The 21,275-nt window shown below is 35.9% G+C and overlaps 1 protein-coding gene across 9 annotated transcripts in view; it reads right to left on the reverse strand.

Annotated features, from left to right (window-relative positions):
• LOC123316690 (obscurin) overlaps positions 1–21,275 on the reverse strand; it is a 217,089-nt gene that overhangs the window by 63,386 nt on the left and 132,428 nt on the right. For 8 of the 9 annotated variants that reach the window (XM_044902926.1, XM_044902909.1, XM_044902918.1 and 5 more), the window contains 8 exons: positions 16,801–17,088; positions 12,334–12,579; positions 9,960–10,328; positions 8,179–8,196; positions 5,920–6,146; positions 3,682–3,849; positions 1,686–1,866; positions 1,038–1,443 (listed from right to left, as the gene is read on the reverse strand). In XM_044902926.1, the coding sequence (XP_044758861.1) occupies positions 1,038–1,443; positions 1,686–1,866; positions 3,682–3,849; positions 5,920–6,146; positions 8,179–8,196; positions 9,960–10,328; positions 12,334–12,579; positions 16,801–17,088 (1,903 nt within the window). The remainder of the gene's footprint in view (positions 1–1,037; positions 1,444–1,685; positions 1,867–3,681; positions 3,850–5,919; positions 6,147–8,178; positions 8,197–9,959; positions 10,329–12,333; positions 12,580–16,800; positions 17,089–21,275) is intronic. The other variant, XM_044902900.1, reaches the window with a different exon arrangement.

Consider the following 21,275-nt stretch of genomic DNA (forward strand, 5'->3'; position numbering starts at 1 on the left):
CTTTGTAAACATCTGTCTTGGTCTTCTGATTGAGGTCGTGATTTTGATACACTCTGTCCTTTAGTTTCTAGAATGCCGAATTGATGCGGTTGTGTATTTCCGTGTTCAGGTTAGCCCTAGTATTTATGATGCTTCCCAAGAAGTATGTGCAGCCTATTGGCCTGCTACTAAATATATCATCAGTTAGTTCTGTAGTAACTATTATCACCTTCATTCAGTATGAGTGCTGTACACACCAGAGGTTGCTCCAATCATTGGATCTGATGATGAAAAACCGATAATCTTAACTGGGGATTCCTATGTTTATTATGTTTCAAAAGAAGCGAAGCTACTAATTTAATTCTCAAAACGATTGAATGCAATGAACTCTTCTTCAGTTATCACAAACCTATCGTATTTTTTTGGAAAATCATGATATAGAAAATTGTTTAAATATATTTATCTCAAACAATGAATGGAGTTATAATTTTATTCGATCAAAATATTTAGTTTCCTCCCGCAGTGTACTATAGGCGCACTATTTTTTTTCTTTCATGAAAGTCTTTCAGTCTTTGTAAATTCGACTTTGCCATTCTAACTATTCATGAAAATTCAACGCTTATGTAACTTAAAAATGAATTCGTAGGGAACAGCTGACTAAGATGCCACGTTTTTTACAAAGAGCAATGATGCCTGGCCAATACTTCGATAACTATCGCCGCTTTCTGTAGGTTCTGTCCGAAGCCGAAGTGTACTTATGAGTAAAACCACTAGCGCTTCCGTCGCTACTTTGCTGTGACCCCCCCCCCCTACTTTGTCGTTTCATTCAGCCGTAATACAGATTTGAACAGATTTTACTCCCAACGTTGTAGCGCGCTCGAAGAAGTATTCACTTCAAAAACAGCCAAGCTGATGTATTCACGCCATTTGCATGAAACTTCTTTCATTTAAATATTGAAAAAAGCGACAGCTTTCAAAATTTTCCGGACATCACATTTTCTGTAAAATGGCGTTACTACTCACCGACATATTGCACTCTCAATTAAACACCTACTCACCATGATATTTTCGGCTCTGGGTAACCATCGGCCTTCACTTCAAATTTCACAGGAAAACCTTCGACCACTGTTTGGGGCTGTAGTCTCTTCGAGAATTCCGGTTTCACAGGTCTTCGTTCGACCGTCACCTTTCCTTCAACTGCAGATTCGCCAAGTCTGTTGGAAACTAGGACTTGATAGGTTCCCGCATTTTCCGGCTTGGCACATTCGATTACCAAAACTGTTCTTCCGTCGGGATGCTTCTCAATGAGGACATCTGCAGATGCTCTGATGGGTAAACCGTCCTTCATCCATTTGATCTCGGGTGGTGGATAGGCTATAACCTGTGCTTCCAGACGTAAGGTTTCACCTGTAGCTAGGTCGGTATCTTTGAATACCTTCTTGAATTTGGGTCTCTTAGGGTTTGCTGAAATTTGTAAAGATGATTTATACTTGATTCATATTATGATAAGAAAGTTATAATAGGTCCTTTTGTTTGCAGAAAAAGTGTAACGCTTTTCTACACTCGATTTTAATATTCGTTTGCTGATTGAATTCACACCAGTGTAGAGGAGGTGTAGTTTATCTACATCTCCATTTGACTATGTATAGATAAACTACACTTCCTCTATGTTGAAATAAATCAAATCGAGTGGTCGAAATACTCACGTTGAACAGCCACTGCACATAAGCAAGATGTGTCTCCGTTCTGATTTTTAATCACCAACTTATAAGCTCCACTATCCTCAGGAGTAACATTGTCGATGGTCAGTTTTGCAGTGCCATCCGGAAGAAGGACAGTTTTAATTCGTTCATCAGTGATTGGTTCGCCATTTTTATACCATATAGCCTAAAAGAAGCGAAATCATTCATGAGTCTGATTATGTATTAATCGTTCCATATAGGAAAAAATTAACAGTTAACATAGAAAAGACTAAATTCATGACATTTACAAGCCTCAGAACTGGATAACAATCATACGATATTTTATCAATTAGAGAAAGTGATAAATTATTCCAGATAAGAATTGCAGAAAATTTTAAATATTTAGGAATAATAGTAGACTCTCAATTGAGATGGAATGAACAGGCCCAGCTAATAGCGAAAAACTCTCAAGCATATATTCAGGAACTTGAGAGAGATATGTAAAGAAGATGAACTGCGGAAAATATATTATGCTCAGTCGAACCACACCTGAATTATGGAATACTAGCCTGGGGAGGACTAGCGAACTCACACTTTAAAGAAATACAAGTTGCTCAAAAATGGGTAATTAAAATCATGTATCGAAAATTAATTTTCGATATGATATTTCTCATGAAATAGTCATTGCCAAATTTCATGGAAAGGGGTGCACCAAACATAAGTTTTGAATAGGAAAAAGGGATCGAGTGACACCTCATTTCAAAGATCTTTGAATTTACTCTTCTATTCTAGATATAATATTCTCTGTTCAGTACTTTGGAAAGAAAAAACATATTTTCTCCTGATCGACCAGTTTTATTCGAGTTGTTTTAGTGCGAAAGAATTAAAGAGGCATTGGTACTACACTCTCTGAAAATGAGCAATTTCACCTAGATATTCGATATTAGCAATCAATGAAAATGAAATTTACCGAAAAAGAGTAAGAGGAAAATTTTTCTTCATTTAATGTTGGTAAGAGGCAGAAATCACAATGTAAAAATATGAACCAAAGTGTATTAAATGTGTTCAACACCAGATGCTCCTCAAAATGTACCTGAAATTTTCGAATCGGGTTTTCATTTTCGCATCGGGTTTTCATTTTCGCATGGAACCGAATGAAGTTCAATTTGATTGGTATGATTTTCTTGAATTTTTGTACTTACTTGCCGAATTACTCACTTAAAAAACTCGATCGAGTAGGACTTTTCTGCAAATGAAATTCGAAGACCTTTGAAATAAGTTGTTACTCGTCCCCTGTTCCCTTTCAAATTCTTGGGGCTGAGTACCGCAAGATGCGAACTATAATGGATGTATTTTATTATCTTGGGGTATATGGGGTGTCAACTTTTCATTGGGGCACACATAGGGAGCGACAATTGGATGTAGTGGTTCGTGATTCGAAGATGCACAGGAGAACTGTAGAAGTGAATTCTGATTTCGATAAATCACAGTATCTTCATTCTATATAGTTGAAAATAATTCTGGAGGAATTAGTATACAGGGTTAGAACTATTTCGAGGCGGACTACAGGAATATCGGAAAACGTTAAAGGGTGGCTTAAATTACAAAAAAGTAGAACACCAGTATAATCGCTATATAGGATTGTGACAACAAGCCGAATTTCGTGTAGTTATTTCCAAAAACAAATGAGTTATGAAGAAAAAAGAAAATCTTAATTTTCAGTTTTTTCGAGATACTCAGGAACCATCAGAGATATTTTGGAACTGTTTACATCAGCACACTCATCCTTAAATAACGCAAAATTTTTGTAATTCAAGCTACCCTGTATTTCTAACGGCTTTCGATATCCCTGTAGTCCACCTCTGAATAGTTCTAAACCTGTAGAGTACCCACAATGAATTATTTTATTTTATTATTCACTAATAATAAACAAATAACTCGAGCTAAATAGATGATATACAATTATAAATAAGCAGAAGCAAAACTCAGAACATTTTTTCCAATGTATGTGAATACTCACCGTTGGTTTTGGACTACCAGATACTTTAGCTTTCAACTCGAGATTTTGTCCTTCGCTAATTTCATGAGTACGATCTAATTTGATGTGGAAGTTTGGAGGCGTTTGTATCATTGCGATTTTGGCTATACTTTCCACTTCTCCAACGCAGTTCACTGCCATTGCTTTATACTAAAATGAAAACACAATTATTGGTATTATAGTTTATGTCCATAGTACGTGAAATTATACGTGGGTGTTGAAAAATTACAAAAGGTGATACATACAACATACATTCGATAAAAAAAATATGTTCAAAACAATATAACTAAGAAAATTTGGTTTTTAATCAATTGTTCGAATATGTGATTCTTTTAGTATGATTAATACTATATTATTCATCGAGCAAATGGATAATAGACATATGTGTGAGTAGAATACTATACAGGGTGGGCTAAATTCGATGGGATTGATAGGCACCTCTGTAAGCGTAAGAGCTTGGCACGTTTACGACCTCGATTTTCAAAATATTATTGATGGCCAAAACCGCATCCCTCTTTGTTTTTTTGATTCCAAGTTATAAGTGAAAACTCATTTTTTCTACTAGGTTTTCGAAACTATTACTTTCCACACGCATCGACGTTTGGAAAGAAGTACTTTTCCGCACGCTAATGTTAAAGAGTCGCATCAGTCATAAAATTTAGGCATGTCTCTCTGCACCAATCATAAAATTTAAATGTTTCTCTATGCGGCTGTTTATTTGAATTAAAGTTTCAATGACATGTAGGCGTTAATTTTCTACTCCCTAGTAGGAACATAAAATTTTTTCATGTCTATGCTACGAACGACTGGAATTGCTATAATGTCGGTATCAAGACGAAAACTCTCCCTGAAAGTGTTTCATTTACGCTAGTAGGAAAAATATCGTTCTGAACTCATGTGAAAAGTGACTTTTCCGTATCGATAGCTTGACTGCGTCTCCTGCGGAAAAGAATGACTTACCACACTTGCGGAGAAAATAACTATTTCGGTTCTTTGAATTTCTATTTTGTTTCAGTGATATCAAAAACAAATGTAGCATTCTTGAGACACTTTTCTATGTAGTATGCAGTTGCGTAGTCAAAGATTTTTTTCAGTACGCCACTTCATTGAAATAGTAATAACATTTTTTGGAATATAATCCCTATGTTTTTTTTTTCATACTCCAGTAAATTTTTTTTCTGATGCAGAATATATAATATGCTCAATGTCTGTAATTTTTCTTCCAATGAAAAAACCTTATGATTCTATGTTGTATCAGGTTATGAGAGACTTTTTCATTCCAGATATCCAAAATGATGAGAATTTTTCAATACGGAATGCATCACTTTCAAGAAATTTCATAAACCTGAATTTGAATGAATATGTTCCGAAACCGTTACAACTAGTATATAATCTGTATATACTATACAGTACTAGAATAAAGTTCTATACATATTATCATATTATCAATGGAAATGACCTGCCAACTTGACTAAACTAGTTTTTGAGTTTTTTTATTGAAAGAATAATTAGAGACACAACGTATATTATATATTATGAATCAGAAAAGAATGGGACTGGAATATGTGAAAAAAATTGGTCTCCTATTTAAAAAATGACAGTTGCTTCTATATCTGTGAAATGACTAGATACAAAAATGACAAAGTGTTTCTTTTCATTTGATGTTTTCAAAGAAAATCAAAATACCCATCTAATAATGTATGTTCCTATACGAAAACCTTATTATCCCGGAAATAAAGTCAAATCTCTATGAAAGAGAGGGTTTTCAGAATGCCTTGTTAATTTTATCAACATGAATGAGATGAACAGCTTTAGTGGAGTTTTCAATGCCAATTTTTTGGTGTTTCTTATCAAGTGACAAAACGAATAATTTTGGTTAACCTTGTATATCACAAACCAAGTTTTTTCTACACAAAACTCATCTTCCGGATATCAGTGACCTATTCTCAAGGATTCAGCTTGTGTAAATGTGAAATATCTAATTTTTGTACAATTGTTTCTGAACTGTCATCAATCAAACTTCGATTGCGACCTCAAATTATGATGATAACAATAAATTAGTATCAACCGTTCGCTAAATTTTAGCACTCGCTCAAATAATAATTAAATTATACATAGTTGATGCTCGATTTTATTTCACGGGCCATAATATTCTCTACATAAATGAATTTTAAATAGGAATATGTTTAGAAATCATCAACAGCAAACAAAAATACTCACGAATCCAACGTCATCTTTGTTGTAGTTCTTTATGTGGAGACAACTGGTAACTTGCATTTCGGTATGTGTTTCTACCTTATGATTTTCATCCTCAATCAAAGGCTTAGCATTGAAAAACCACTTTATTTCTGGCTTTGGCAAGCCATCAGCACGCACCATCAGATCAGCTTCTCCTCCATCTTCCACATTATCTTCTAGCAATCCAGTGATGAATTTCGGTTTTTCAGCTGTATAAAATTCGCGTTAAAATCCAGCATGTAGAAATGTTGAAAACATCTAGGGTTATCACGAAAATATGTACTACTGGTTTTATATGTATCAGATTATGAAGTTTAGGCAGGTTATTCGAGAAAAAAATGAGGAACTACTATGGAGGGTATAATGCTTTTCGATATAAAAGGAGTTTTTGTGAATATATTGCGTCGTTCTCGATATAAAGTATGATGGAAAGTGAATGATTTTATTTTTTTCCTACTCATGTAGGCAGAAGATAACTGATGTTGAAATAAGATGTCTCGGCGTAAAGTGGGAACCGAAATTATTTCAGAGAAATAACATCCGCTGAGATAAATATCACCCAGTCTTACGATTTGAATCCATTCAGTCACGCACTTTTATTCAGAGTACCAATGAAAAGAAGATGACCATGGTTTATGTTATCTGATCTCATGGGTGTCATGCAGGAGAATTTTTCTTAATTTCTTTTAGAGATAAACAATCTCTACTTCTTTAAATAAAATTCCATCAACTGAAATATCCTAATCATATCTCGAGAACGATGCAACATAGAAGGTGTTATAAAACTTTCTCGGATCCAAAGTAGAAAACCGAAATTTCGTGGTATCTCCTTCAGAGATGTAGGTATTATTCGAAGCACGAGAAGCCAAAATAAGTTTGCAAATAGCTAATTCAAACTACAACGGCGGATTATTTATCAGGTGAAAGTGCACATAAGAGACTTGAAATTAAAATAAGATGCGATCATTGAAATATACCGAGATACATAATGAGTGTACCAAGTCTAGTGAAAATATTTAAATTTTCAGGTGAAAATTGGTATATATTTCCTAGGCAGCGATGAGAACGTTCCTGAATTGAGCGGTAAGGAGTGTTAGTCTACACTAGTCACATTATTCTACTGACGCCAAGGTGAAAGTAATCCAAAATTGGTGGGATATGGTATGAATTCACTAATCCCCCAGCCATAATATCTTGGACGAGAATAATCTGGAGACAGAGGAGACCATGACAACAATTCATTTCGATTTTGATATCCAAGATAACTTCTCGCTCTGGATAATCTGAACATAATAGGTTTTAATTCTTATGCTCCTAGATGGATGAAGAGTCTCATTCTTGTTTTTAGGAGCATTCCCTCGTCCAAAGAAGGGCAAATCTGGGTGTTCCCACAAACTGTGAGCTACAGAAGCAATATTCGAAGGGCACAAGTGTGATTCAACACATAACTGACTTGTCCCAAGAGCTTGAATTTTCGCACCAATTACAAGGTAACCGAGAAGGTGCTTCACGACGTGCGAAAAAACTTTCAGCTCAATACGAATTGTTTCATTAAAGAGTTCACCTTTTTTGTAATGAATTTAAACAATTTCGATGCGCTGTTGCTTCGTATATCGTTTCATTTTCATTCTCGACATAGTGATCATCTGTCCAAAAATGACAGCACTCGATATAACAAATGTCAGAATCACGGAGTATTCCAAATGAAACCCTTAATTGAAAACTACAATGTATCTATGTGTGCTGCAGAGCTGATTGACGATTTTGCAAGTGTGATTGCTCGCATCTGTTGAATTTCAAGATCTATCTAAACGACATACATTATTACACGTGAAGTGTAATTGTAGGTATGACCTCTCCGTGTCTTTCTTTTTTCTCAGGTTGAATTCCTGTATCCATACCGCTATTCAGGCAAATTGCTGAAAGAACTAATCCTCTGGCTCGAAGACTGAAGGCTAAATGGTGTGAACTGTAAACCATCATTAAAAAACCGCTTTTTCCTTACCAGAAAATAATATGGCAAGGAACAATAAAGTCCATCGATATAGTTGAGTGAACCGGTGATTTCACTTCACTCAGTGCCATCATTCTTAACGGTTCTATGAAATGAATACTGAAAAGTGATCAAGGCAGTGTGCAAATTCACCCATATCAATAATACCGATCCCGCATTCTATCGCAATTTGGAATCAAAAGCGAATAAAGCATTGCCATCAATAATTATTTTCTAAATAGACTTACTCGACGGTTCAGTGTCTTCTGTAATGGAAAATTTTATATGGTTAGTGTGAAATATTTATGTCTGTTTGTTGTTTCAGGAGGTGTGATTTATATCCCACTGAATTTCAATTTGAATTTTAAGCAACTTATAAAAATTGTGAACGCAATTGTCGTACATAAGAGAAATAAAGTAAGTTTAAACATAGAATATACAAATACAGGGTGATTCACCATGAACGGTACGAAGAAGAAAATTCGCGAACTGTGTAGGTTTTTTGCCATTTTGAATTTTTTTCACTTCTACACCATATTTGAAAAGCGCACGAAAAAGCCAAGATGTGACCAGAAACCTTTATTTCAACACAATTTCAGATATAACTCATCATCACCAAAATATTGTTTACAAATGACAGCTTATTAAATGATATAAAGTTGTAATGGCGTTTCCTTGGTTGTATCGAGCGCCATCTATTCTTTAAGGGGGAAAGTAGTGGTGGTCTTGAGCCGAAGACAAGGTTCCGTGTAATCTGAGCGACAACCAGTGAAAGTTAACATCAGAGTTCACAAATTTTATTCGTAGATTCGCAATGAGGAACACAAAAGGCACTGTTATAAAATCAGTTGAATGAAAATCGCAACGCAAAGGTGGTGAATTTACGGAGAGAGTTGAACGGAAAGAATAGGGGATCCGATCTCAAACGCGCCAAGGGTGATGCGGATTCGTTAGCCAGCCAGAACCAAGGTTCACATTTAACGGGCGGATGACGGAACTCAGCAGGGTAAGGGTTTGAACAAGACGACACATAAATAAGGCTGTGCACCTCTGAGTGCTTTCTGCTCCCCCAGGGTTCTCACACGAGCAGAGAATCGTACTTACAGTAGGGGTAGAACACAAATTGTGGCAAAGGATGGGTAAAGGAAGAGGCTGAAGTACCCAGATAATAGTACGGAATGCTGTCTTATCTCTGTACTCTAGATGGCTCATCTATAGTTTCAACAATTGCCCTTACACCGGTGAACTCCAATTCAAAGGAACTCTCCCCTACTATGACGGTAACAAAAAAAAATGAAAAATGAATGATAGCAGAACTACAGAAAAAATTTAACGGTAAGGAACCCCGAGTACGAAATTATGCTTGAACCTACCTTGACAGAAACAGGCTCGCCACGAAATGGCACAAGCAGAATAATAATCGGAATCGCTACTTAACACCTGACTAATCAAAATTTGAATTACTGTAAAATCGGACTGCAAAACTGTGACAGAACATTCGAAAAGAATAATCAAAACTAGAATGGAGTAATAGAATTTGAATCGCCACTATGTAAATCCGGAATCACTACTAATTTACTACTCGAATACTCAGTACAGAATGAATTAACACTAGCTACCGTATGAATACTCAATACAAAATTAATCGATTCTTTTTATACCCACCGGTGGGGTGTGGAAACGGAATGTGTCTCAGATGCTGAAAATCGGCATGAAAATGTCTTGACTCTGCTAATTAAAAATCAAAACAGAAAACTTATTTTTAAAACGGCGGTGCTTTTTTGTGAAAAAAAATGAAACGTCATTACAATGTTTGTCCAGTTTATGGTGAATCACTCCGTATATATCAGTTGCACCATTGGGTATTGAACTCAATGGTAAAACGAAAACTCTGAAGCCTTCTCAGAGTCCAATAACTCTGAAAACAAATTCTCTTCCAAATAACGAACTATTCACCTATTACCTGTGAATAATAATAATAAGGGAATAAAACACAACAAATAATCTTAGGAGGAAGTGGTCGACTTACTTATTGTCTTCAATCTAGCCTCACTCGTGGTCTCTCCTAGTTCGTTTTTGGCTGTTACCTTGTAGTATCCACCATCAGAAAGGAGTACTTTCTTGAAGATCAACTTGTACGTTTCATTGGCGACATCTTCGACGATCTCAACATGATCATCAGCCTCTATAATATGATCGTCCTTCGACCATGTTACCTCTGGAACTGGATTGGACTGTACGATAATCTTGAATTGTGTTGCTTCTCCAGGTACCACGGAAACGTCCTCTGGACCCTCGATTTCCGGGCGCAGGATTATTGTAAGTTCTGCGCTGCTTTCTGCCTCGGACCATACGTTCTTGGCCTTGACTCTGTAATTTCCTTGGTTGAATCTCTCACCTGGAATATTCAGTTAGTTTAGCTAGTCACTAGACCATGTGTCATACGTTTTCTTCTAACTCTTATAGATCTCGAGATCCCCTCAGTAGACAACAAATTTTACCCACCCTGTATGAAATAAGTGTAAAACTATTGTAAAGAAAAAATGAAACAGAGCAGATGGCAAATATTTTGAGCAGTCTCGTTGCCATAGTATTCAAATAGTTGAGCTTTTGGGAAGAACAAGCATAGTCCATAAAGTGAAAATACAGGATATACATGTATAACGAATTAAGTGTTCGGCACACCCAACAGGTGCTTTTACAGTATGAACCACAGTCTTATACAGGCTGGTCCAACGATAACTTAACACCTCGATTTTCCGACTGACAATGCTTCAAATTATCCATCGAAAATGAAATAACAGCGATAATGGTGAAAGAGGCAATGAGGTGTTAAGCAGTTATATTATTAATTTTTTGTCCAAAAAAACTATTAACTTTTTGTCCAAAAAAGTAGAAGGACCAAGTTTTTGATTCATCTTAGTCTATCGTGAATTTTTAAGAATGTTACAAGTGTGTCAAATCCATTTTGAATTCGGAGTAGAGTTAAAATGGTACATTCCGTAGGAGAAAGGGTGGAAAGGATAAAATCATTTTTTTAGATATAACGACTGCGCGATCAACAGCAGCAAAGAACGATATCCTGAAAAAAATGTATCCGCTGCTTACGTTGTGCAACTGGTTGCCTAATTTGGCGGTACTGGTTCAGTCGGAAACAAAAGGGGGTGCATGAAAGTGACGAAGCGAGGGACGTGGCTGCCTTAGGTCATGTAGCAATAGATCCGACCTTCAGTAGTAGGAAATATTCCGATATATCTGGTGTTTCACGCACAACAATCATGAGAATCCTTAAACAACATAAATTCCATACGATTGGTTCAAGAACTGAATGAGGATGATTCCGAACGCCGACTTCAGTTATGTGAAGAGGTCAGTGAATTGATATCAATCAAAACTGCATGTGCGATATCTGTATTTTTGGACGAGTGTTCAATTTCTCTTAACAGCATTGTAAACCGACATAACTATCGGTATTGATCAGATGTAGATCCAAGATTATTTCGAGAGGTGCATACTCAGCAAAAAATTAAATATTTGGGCAAGTATTCATGGAAATATTGGACCTTTTTTATGCCCAGTAATCTCACTGTCAAATTTTTTCAGATCCATTGGAGAAAGCTATTTATCCAGCTCTCGTGCAAGTATTGGAGAATGCAGAAGATAATCAAACCACCTCATTTCGCTCAAAAGCTGCGTCGGTTCTTAGATGAAAATTTTCCTCACGCCTGCATTGGAAGAAGGGGACATATTGGGTGACCACCCAGATCGCCTGATCTGGCTCTACGGGAATTTTTCCTATGAGGTCCATTTACGCTACCTAGCCTGAGTCCCTGATGATTTGCGAACACCAGATATTACACCAGAAATGTTGAGTAATGTACGTGATCGTTTTAAGCAAAACATATATTAATAAGTATATGGAAGTGAATGGTGCCCATTTCCAGCATTCCATGAACTAATCCTAAAAGTAAGTACTCTTCCACAATTTTACCATTCATTTCGTTATCGATGTAAACTTTGAGGCAAAATTTCAGTATCAGATATTACTCGATAAGATCTTTAACATAAGGTATCGCAACAAGGGATTGTGCTCATCCCTGTAGGGATTGTGCTCATCCCTATGAGGAGGTTGAAGTTACGAGGATGTGAAGAGCGCAAAAGTTGTTCCCCCTCGAATCAGAAATTGACGTATACGAGCAATTTTCTACATTTTCAGTTTGAAGCCGGAAAATCGAGGTGTTAAGTTTTCGTTGGGCCACACTGTAGACATTTCACGAAAACTATAATGACGGAGATTGGTTGCACAAGAATTTCGCAAAATTTAAATGTTGCGCTTTTACTGAAAAACTCTTCATATTATGGCAGTAATACTTTCTGAAATATTTCAACACTTTTGTACTTACATCTTGGAATGGTCAACGAAAAAGTACATTCTTTCAATCCATCTTGAATTTCGTGGTCTTCAGTCTCCAGAATTATTTTGTTCTTTTCGTAGTCATCAATGGTCATTTGTTCGTCGTTGAAGTACCATGTTATATCGGGAATAGGATCAGCAATAACAACAATCTTATGGATAACAGAATGTTTCTTGACTATCGTTTGATCAATTAATCCTTGGCTTATCTTTGGTCTTCTCAGTTCCTTCTCAGCTAGAATCATAAGACATAAAAATTGATTCATGATAATTATTAGCCTCAGTTTGATGACAGACACAAAGTTTGATGGTGTTTAAGACATATTATTGAAAATAGCAAACTTTCAATGCCAAATTATCAGCATGAGGCTTTAGTGAAGTAGACAAAAAACATGGAGACTAACTCAACTCTACAGTATTATAAAGGGTGATTCCGGAGGTGACCGTCACATTTCAGGAGAAGTTTACATTAGTAAAGACAGCTTCGAAAAAATGTTTGGTTTATGGCTGGAGCCCTCTTATCTGTTGAGACTCTACAGGGTGATTAGTTCGATTCGACTTCGGTATGGTTTATTCAATTTTGATTATTTTCTCATTGCCGTACAATATGAAGGTGTAAATTCAATAATTCCAACGTTTTTCTCAAAATACCGGGTGGTTATTGTGATAATTTTGGATTACGTGTGCAGGTTAATGAAGAACACCCTTTACATTGCGTTTTCAAAACCGTTTCAGATCCTAGCATAAGGAGTCGTTATTCCAGTAATTTCAATTTTTTCCGGGAAAACATTTTTGAAAAAGGAACAATATCGAAATCTCGCTTAGATGCGGTGGAAAAGGATTCAATATGCAAAGCTGTTCCTGAGTTGTGAAATAGTTTTATTAAAATACAAATCCATATTGAATTGCTCATATTCTGAATAAAAACATTTTACAGGAAATAACTTAATATGCACTTAAACCGGAAGAATTTACATAAATAAAAACATACGGGACATGAAAGGCTAAACTGAGGATTAACAGAATATTCACATTGCATTTTCGAAATAGTTTCCACTTTTTTGAAAAAATTTTTGTGCTTTTTTACCTGAAATTCTGATGAGAGTTGGATTTTGTTTCAAAATATTGTATCTCTCCAAAAATTTTTCAATTAGATTTTATCTACTCCTAATTTCTACTTTATAAACTTTTTTCTCAGATATCCCCACAAAAAATGATTTAGAGGGTTCAAATCAGGCAATCTTTGTGGCAAAGCAATGAGGGCTGTGACGTGTTGTAATCTTCGTGATAGATATTATGGCAATATTTCGTGAACCTTTTGAATGGAATGGAATGGATCAAACTTTTCTTTCTTCAAAGTCTTGCGCACTTTGCTTTGCGAAGTTCCTTACCCGATACTTATTTGACGAGTACCTACTAAAAGACGGTTCCTACCACCCGTTCAACGATTTGATTAGAAATTTCGTTATTATTGGTATTTGGCCTATCAATGTGCTCCGCCTTACTAGGATTCTTTAGAATAATGAAACACTTTTCCAAAAGTTCCTTTTTCTGGTTGACGTCAGTTGAGAAATCCTCTTTGGTATTCAATTTTGGATTCATTTCCACTTCCATATCTGCATATTTCGCATGAGTAAATAATTGTGGCATGTCGTTATACACTTGTGACAGACTATTCATTTGAAATTAATCTTCACGTATTAACGGATTTAAATAGGATTTTTTTTGGGATTACAATTTCATGGAAAATTTTCAATTTGAAATATTTTTTGTCGACCTCTATCTGATTGAACATGATACAGACTTTTGTGAGACCGCAAATGAACAAAATTACTTTACGCTAGCCGTTTCATAGAATTAGTTTTTTTATCAGAACACCAGTGGAGCGCATATGGAGTGATTTCTGATTTTTTGCAGACTTGTTTATGATGTTGTACTCATGAATAATCCAAGTTTGTGACCTCGAGCGCCGAACGCAACCTTGTCAAAAATCGAAGAAACCGCGAAAAAATCGTGCATTTCTCAAATTTTGGCGATTATCACCCTGAAGAACTAGTTTTCGAAAAAACTTCTTCAGGACGTTTTTGAAGTAGACTAAATTTGCTAGAATATGATACCAGAACTTTTTCTGCATAACCAATAGTTTTCGAGATTAAGGCCCTCTTTGCTACCGCTTAATGGAAACTTAGGGACACCGACAATTGGCAACGCTGTGAAATTATTAAGTTTTCGGTACACTCGACTTACTTGAGGATTCAAAAAGAAGAAATTTCATATTTGTTTCCATGATCTGTCAATATTTCATTTGGTCTGCTGCCCATCACGTGAGTGCCGTTTGAACTCAAAATCTACATAATGTGTCCCAGAATCTCCCAGTCTCAGCGTGGGTTTGTGTTTTTCATGTAGGGAGACTTTAAATGAAGGTGAAGTGCACCTAGTGAGGAAAAGAGGTGTAAAAACCTTTTTGAGTTGAGTGTTTCTCTTAAGAATATATAAAATAAATAGACGATTCTTGAAGGGTGTGAATGAGTTATATGTATGTGCACAGTGCTTGTCAGATAAAATACAACAATCCGAAGTTGATCGAACCAGCTGTTAGCAGTGGACAATCAAATATTACGCCATCAAGACCCACGAGATCTGTCTCTGAGCAGTTCAATTTCAAATTTCAGAACACTGTTTGTCTATGTGAAGACAAAATAACTGAAGAGTTCCTTGTGGCAGAAATGAAGAAGAGAAGAAGGCAGAAAGACGGAACAATCTCATAACTGCGGAAGAGTTGTCTCTCAGTGCAACTATCTTGAAAGCAGCTGAAAAAACGTTGTGATGAATGGGCTCTTGAAATAAGAGATCGTATATATATGAGTACACAGATTTGGTAGCCCGTGATGCCAGGTACCACCAACAGGAAGGTCCAGAGGAAATCGTCAGCATCTCTCTGTTGATGAGACCGTGGAAGAGATTTAATCATTTCTGGAAGAGAAGACCACAAGGTCTCAATCCCAAAATGATTGCCAGAGATGCAGCCCCACAACACCTCTTGCAGATGATTTCTTGTGGTTGCACGAAGGGTTGTGGGAACGCGTGCAGCTGCAAGAAGGCAGGATTAAAATGCTTATCAGTCTGCAAGCACTGCAGCGGAGCCTCTTGTGACAATATACCTGATTTTGCAGTAGCAGATATCCCAGAAGGCGACGATCTGTCCGATGTCGAAATGTAGGATGACTTGTGGACACAAGAAGTCGATCATTCATCACCATCCCCTGATGGAGATATACCATCATACGTCAATCTAGATAAGGACGAATCTCAACCGGGACCTTCAGAGAGGGCTAAATTAAATTTTTTTTGATTTTTGACATAAATCTATTCCGTAACGAATAAAGCTATCAATTTTTGTTGTAATTATCTTTTTCACTTCTTTATTCGTAGCTTAGCTTAAACATCATGGTTCACACTTCTCATTCTTTTTCTTCTACATCCCATCATAAAAGTACAGGGCTCCGGTAGTATAATCAGGGTCAAAATTCATTCAAAACGGAATTCTAAAAAGATGATGAACTTTGAAAGGCTTAATCTTGAAAAGTATTGAGTCTACTAAGACAATTCTGGCATCATAATGTGGCAAATTTTGTCAGCTTTAAAAACGTCCTGAAGGGGTTTTTCCGAAAATTAGTCGAGAAAAACACGATTTTTTCGCGGTTTTTTCGATTTTTGACAAAGTTGCGTTCGGCGCTCGAGGTCACAAACTTGGATTATTCGTTAGGCCAACATTATAAACAAGTCTGCAAAAAATCAGAACTACCGGATTTCACTCATGCTGTGATGTATAAAGTTACTGGACTACTTTGGCTACCCAACTATTGACGATACAGCTTTACTAAGTACCTATTTCAGAATATTCTAACGGCATTGGAGCTTAGTTTCGATATTTCTATTATTTGAAAATTATTTCTCGGAAAATCTGAAGTGTATCAAAAAATTTTATAATACTCATATGACTCATAATGGTAGAATCTGAAACGCTTAACAAAGTTTTGGAAACGCAATGTTTTTTTTTACCTGAACACTTTATTTGAATTTCATTCAGACTCACAATGACAAACCGGTATTTTGAAAAACGTATCATAATTATTGAATCTACTCATTCGTATTGTACTACACTGAACCTTGACCTGTAGAGTCTTAATAGGAGCCCCCAGCTACAAAACAAACATTGTTTCGAAACTGTCTGGACTAGTGAAACTTCTAAAATCTGACGTTCTTTTCCGGAATCACACTGTTAAGTATATTGATGCAGACATTTCTTGAATAAACTCTTATTCTATTCTATCATACCATGGTTTTCAGATTTCAATAGATTGTTTCTGCAGGTATTTAGATTCACCTCTCAAATAGCTCCATACAGGAGAACCTATCATTTTGTTTCAATTCGAAATATAATTGTTTTACTCACGCGTTACATCTAATACAGCTTTCTGTACAGCCTGTCCTAAGGGATTAGAAAGTATACAGGAGTAAGTGCCAGCATCTTCCATCTTCAATTTCTTTATTTCCAATTTGAATTCTTCTCCCTCCTGGCTCACTTTCATCCGAAGGTGAGATTCAGGCGTTATTTCCTTATCGTCATGCAACCATTTTGCTGTGGGCGGAGGGTTGGCGAAACCACGAACGATGTAGGTGATACCTAAAGATTCTGGACGAGAACCATCTTTCATGTTGGTTGTAAGAACACTTGGGGCAACTGTCGAAATGAAAGAAGTTTAAATTTCGGGAAAATTATATGAGACGGGTTGATGAATTCCTCAGCGAATAGGTTTTATGCGAAAGATGCGGCCCTCAAATGTTTCTAAGCATATAACATACTGACGATAGCCGGTAACACAAATACGGGAACAATCAATTTGGGCGTTAAAGCTTCATTTTGGGATATATAGGGTGTCCCAGAATTAATCGATAATCCTGCAACATCTCATAGAAGATTTGGGCACTCTGGAAAAAATACCAAAAAAAAATCTCCTACAGAATTTTTTTCCAAAACAACGATTTTTTCAACACCGAGTTACGTCTCCAGAGACCACGGCATGAGTAAAGTTAATCATTTTTCTAATGCCAAAATATTCTTCATGCAATACTCCGATAGGTATCGTATCGAAGGCTTTTGTCGTTATTGAAAAAAATCTCAACTTTTCAATCAAATATGTATACTTCATTCAAATTTATTTTAGCAGTCGGTTGGCCATGAAATAATTTTCTCAAGTTTTTGTAACTAGAACGAAGTAAGGTTGGCACTCATGAAATGTCGTTAATGCCATAACGCCGTTGCCACAACTAATATCAATTTTTATTACGAAAATGCCGAAAGTGACTGAAAAAAGAGACAGGGTTTCAAGAAGTGCTATTTAGAATTCAGGTCCGCTCATTCAAATAGTTATACCCTGATATTCTAAAATCCACAATACGTCAGACGGTAGCGAACATATTCAATGTAAGAATTTATATAATGTTTCATCTGAATCTAAACGACTTATATTTCAGCTGAATATTTCCACAAACAGAAAGATTGTGAATGAAGAGGATGACAAAGAATTTCCTTGTGGTGGCATTTGAGAATTTTATGTTTGAGTGAATTTTCGTTTTCTACAAGATTTTCGATAAATGTCATCGGAGAATAAGTTCCCCAAAATGGATTTTTCTATTTTTCATTTGTCTTGTCCTATACAATGTAAATGTCTCAAGGTACCAATCAATACCTAATTATTATTATTACATCAACGTATTAAGATGAATAGCCACGAATACGCGCAAGTTGCCCTGTTACTTGTTTATTCATGTGAAATTTTTGTTGAAAGGTGAAGTACATCTTAACTTGAAACTTCCTTCAATTCCTTTTACTTATATTGATGCAAGCAAGATGATTTTTGTTGAAGAATTTAACATTCTTGTAATTATCTGTTAATTCCTTCGGGAGATACCCATTCCCAACCACTGCATCATATGCATTTCATCTTCGGGTTAATATTTTTGAAATCTACAAATGATGTAAGCCAAAGAAGATAACGAACATTAACTCTCCTCAAGCTAGTGCATATTATGATATTATACTGATCTCTTGTATTTTCCATGCAAATAACTGGATTTGGTATGCCTTCAATCAGTTTGTATAAACTTCAATTATGTTCGTCACATATTTTCCGAAGAGATTCGACATTGTGATAAAATACGTAATAACAGAAACTTTTACGTAGAACAGGCAACATAGCGTTGATTAAAAACCCAAAAATGTTTTGACAAGCTTCATAACCCCACGTTTCCGTACTATACAGAGTGAAATGTGTCAAATTTCCATGGCCAACCGACTGCTAAAATAAAAGTGAATGAAGTATATGTAAGCCTGAGTGGCCAACCCTCACTCAAATGGAGGCCTTTACTACTAGTCATTGTTGGTTTTTTAAACATTTAGGCTAGGACAACAAGAGTTTTCAACTGATTTTTAGCACCAAAGTTAAACAGTTTTATTTGACTGTTGCTCGTCATTTATAGACGAACAATGCTCTTTAAAATGGAATCTTTTTCTATTTCCAAACCTCTTCTTCGCTTAGATTTTGAGAAACGCTTACACAAACAATATCTAATCTAGATCCTGCACGAGATTCGCGATTCCTGTGGCCCGTCAGGATCAGAAGAATAGAATGTAAAATACTAAGATTGAAAGTGAATGTTGAAAAAAAAAGGGAGAATATATTTCGTTTCTCCAGAAATAATGAATGAATAATGAATGAATTTTTTTTTTTCAAATGTGCGTTACGGCCGAATGAAACGAAATAGTGGTAGAGGTCTCTATAATAGAACAAGATAGCTATCGTGGCAGAGGTATATGTAGTGGGATCTTGCTGCTGCCAAAGATTAACTCCTTCCTCTTTGCTGCTACGCTTCTTCGGCTTCGGACAAATGGTAAGGAGAACGGGAAACTTATTTTAATCGAATAAAATTATAACTTCATTCATTGTTAGAAAATAATATATTAGTTAATATACAGGGACTACTGGGTGAGTCTTTAACTTGTACCAATATTCAAACAGTAGATTCTGGAGGTAAAAAAAAAACACTTTTTTCCTAAACCATTTTTTCCGATTCGGCCTTGATAAAAAGATATACTTAGCCATTTTAAGTTTTTATAATGAGCTGTGCCATCCCTAGAAAAACAAAATTTCTCAATTTTTCGAATTCCACAGATATTTTTTATTTTGGAACATCAAAATACATACTCGAAAACGGCGCATTATGAGGGAAAATATGAAGAATAATTTCATTTCACAAAACGTTCAAATATTCATCAGATATCGTCCTAATTAGTTTCAAGAGTTGTGTTCTTTGAATTTTTGATATTTTTATGGTACGTAAAATAATAATAAAACTGGAAGACGTGGGTGATATCTTGTGTTTGACAAAGATTTATCAAATAGATGAAGAACTATATTTTGAAATTCATTTCATTCGATAAAATCATTTATGAGATAGAACTCAAAATAACATTTTTTATGCTACAACAGGCGTATCTTTTAAACCGAGCCGATTCTGAAAAAATGGTGAAAGAAAAAAGTTTATCTCTTCAAATATTCTTATGAGTCAAAGACTCACCCTATATTCACGATAGGTTTGTGGAAACTGAAATAGGATCTGAAAACCTTCGATTGCCAAGAAAACGTCGGAATACTGCATCAAGTACAAAGTACGGTATCTTATCGTTATGTCGTTCCTTCACTAGCATCCGTTCTCATTGTCACATTCAATGTTCGTTCTTGAAATTCAAGGAGTGGCTTCGCTTTTTCTGAAGCCAAATTTACATTGATGTCCCCGACCCCGGTTAAAATGATCGGCTTTTTATCATCATCATATTATTATCCAATGATTGCAGCAATCTTTGGTGTGTACAGCACTGACTGAAGTTGATTATAGCTGCGGAAGAACTACCTGGTGATATGCCAAAAGGATTGTTTGCCCATTTTCCATTATCTAACGAGCTGCACATATTTCACGAATTTCTGAGGCATTCAGAGTAAGTGAATTAGTTTGTCTCATCGTTTCATCCATATGAGGAGGAATGACATGAGTCACATCAGTAGAATTTCGGTAAATTGTAACTCCCTCACACACTCAGTTGCAGAAAAGGCCATTATACTGTAATGGTCCCTTTAAAATTTTAATTCTTTATTAAACGGGGTTTTCTGTTGCAAGTAACCTGATTTAATGATTTAAACGTTTTTTGCAGTGAAAATTGTTGAGAATTTCTTTTATTCGTTACATATTATGTCTAGTTTGTCGAGCATGTCTAGCCTCTCGTCTCTTTCCGATGGAGAAACAAATACTGACACGAAAAATTCATTAGGTTCATAGCATAGATATGATTTTTGCATTTTCCAAGATTTTATTAGTTACACTATCGTTTGTACACTAGAAATGCCATTTCTCGGGAGGAATGTCATAATTCTTTTAATGAATTCATTACCGAAACATTAACTAATGGAACGAAAATTATTGAAAAATTAATAGTCCGGGAGGTGGCGTCACTTTTTCATCAGTGATTTATCTGCAACTCAAATGTGATTAATTAGAGAGTTACACTATTACTGTACTCGAAATCGAAAGTCAGTCAGCGCGACCGTGTTGGGCCTGGGCGTGGGAGGCAGTTAAACTCGCCGGAAAAATCTCAAAAAAAAGTGATTGATCTCCACGTGAAACTTTGTAATAATGTAAATTATTCATGATTATGAGTGAAAATGGGCGTCAGTCACGTTCCCGATGGTGGAAACATCGTCAGTCAGGCGTTTGAACGGGTCGGAAAAATCGGAAAATGAAGTGATCGATCTGCACTTGAAATTTTTAAAAATTATTATTTTAATCGAATTGAACGTAAAAATGGACGTGTCA

The sequence above is a fragment of the Coccinella septempunctata genome, chromosome 1 (genome assembly GCF_907165205.1).
Source record: "Coccinella septempunctata chromosome 1, icCocSept1.1, whole genome shotgun sequence".
Taxonomy (NCBI): Eukaryota; Metazoa; Arthropoda; class Insecta; order Coleoptera; family Coccinellidae; genus Coccinella; species Coccinella septempunctata.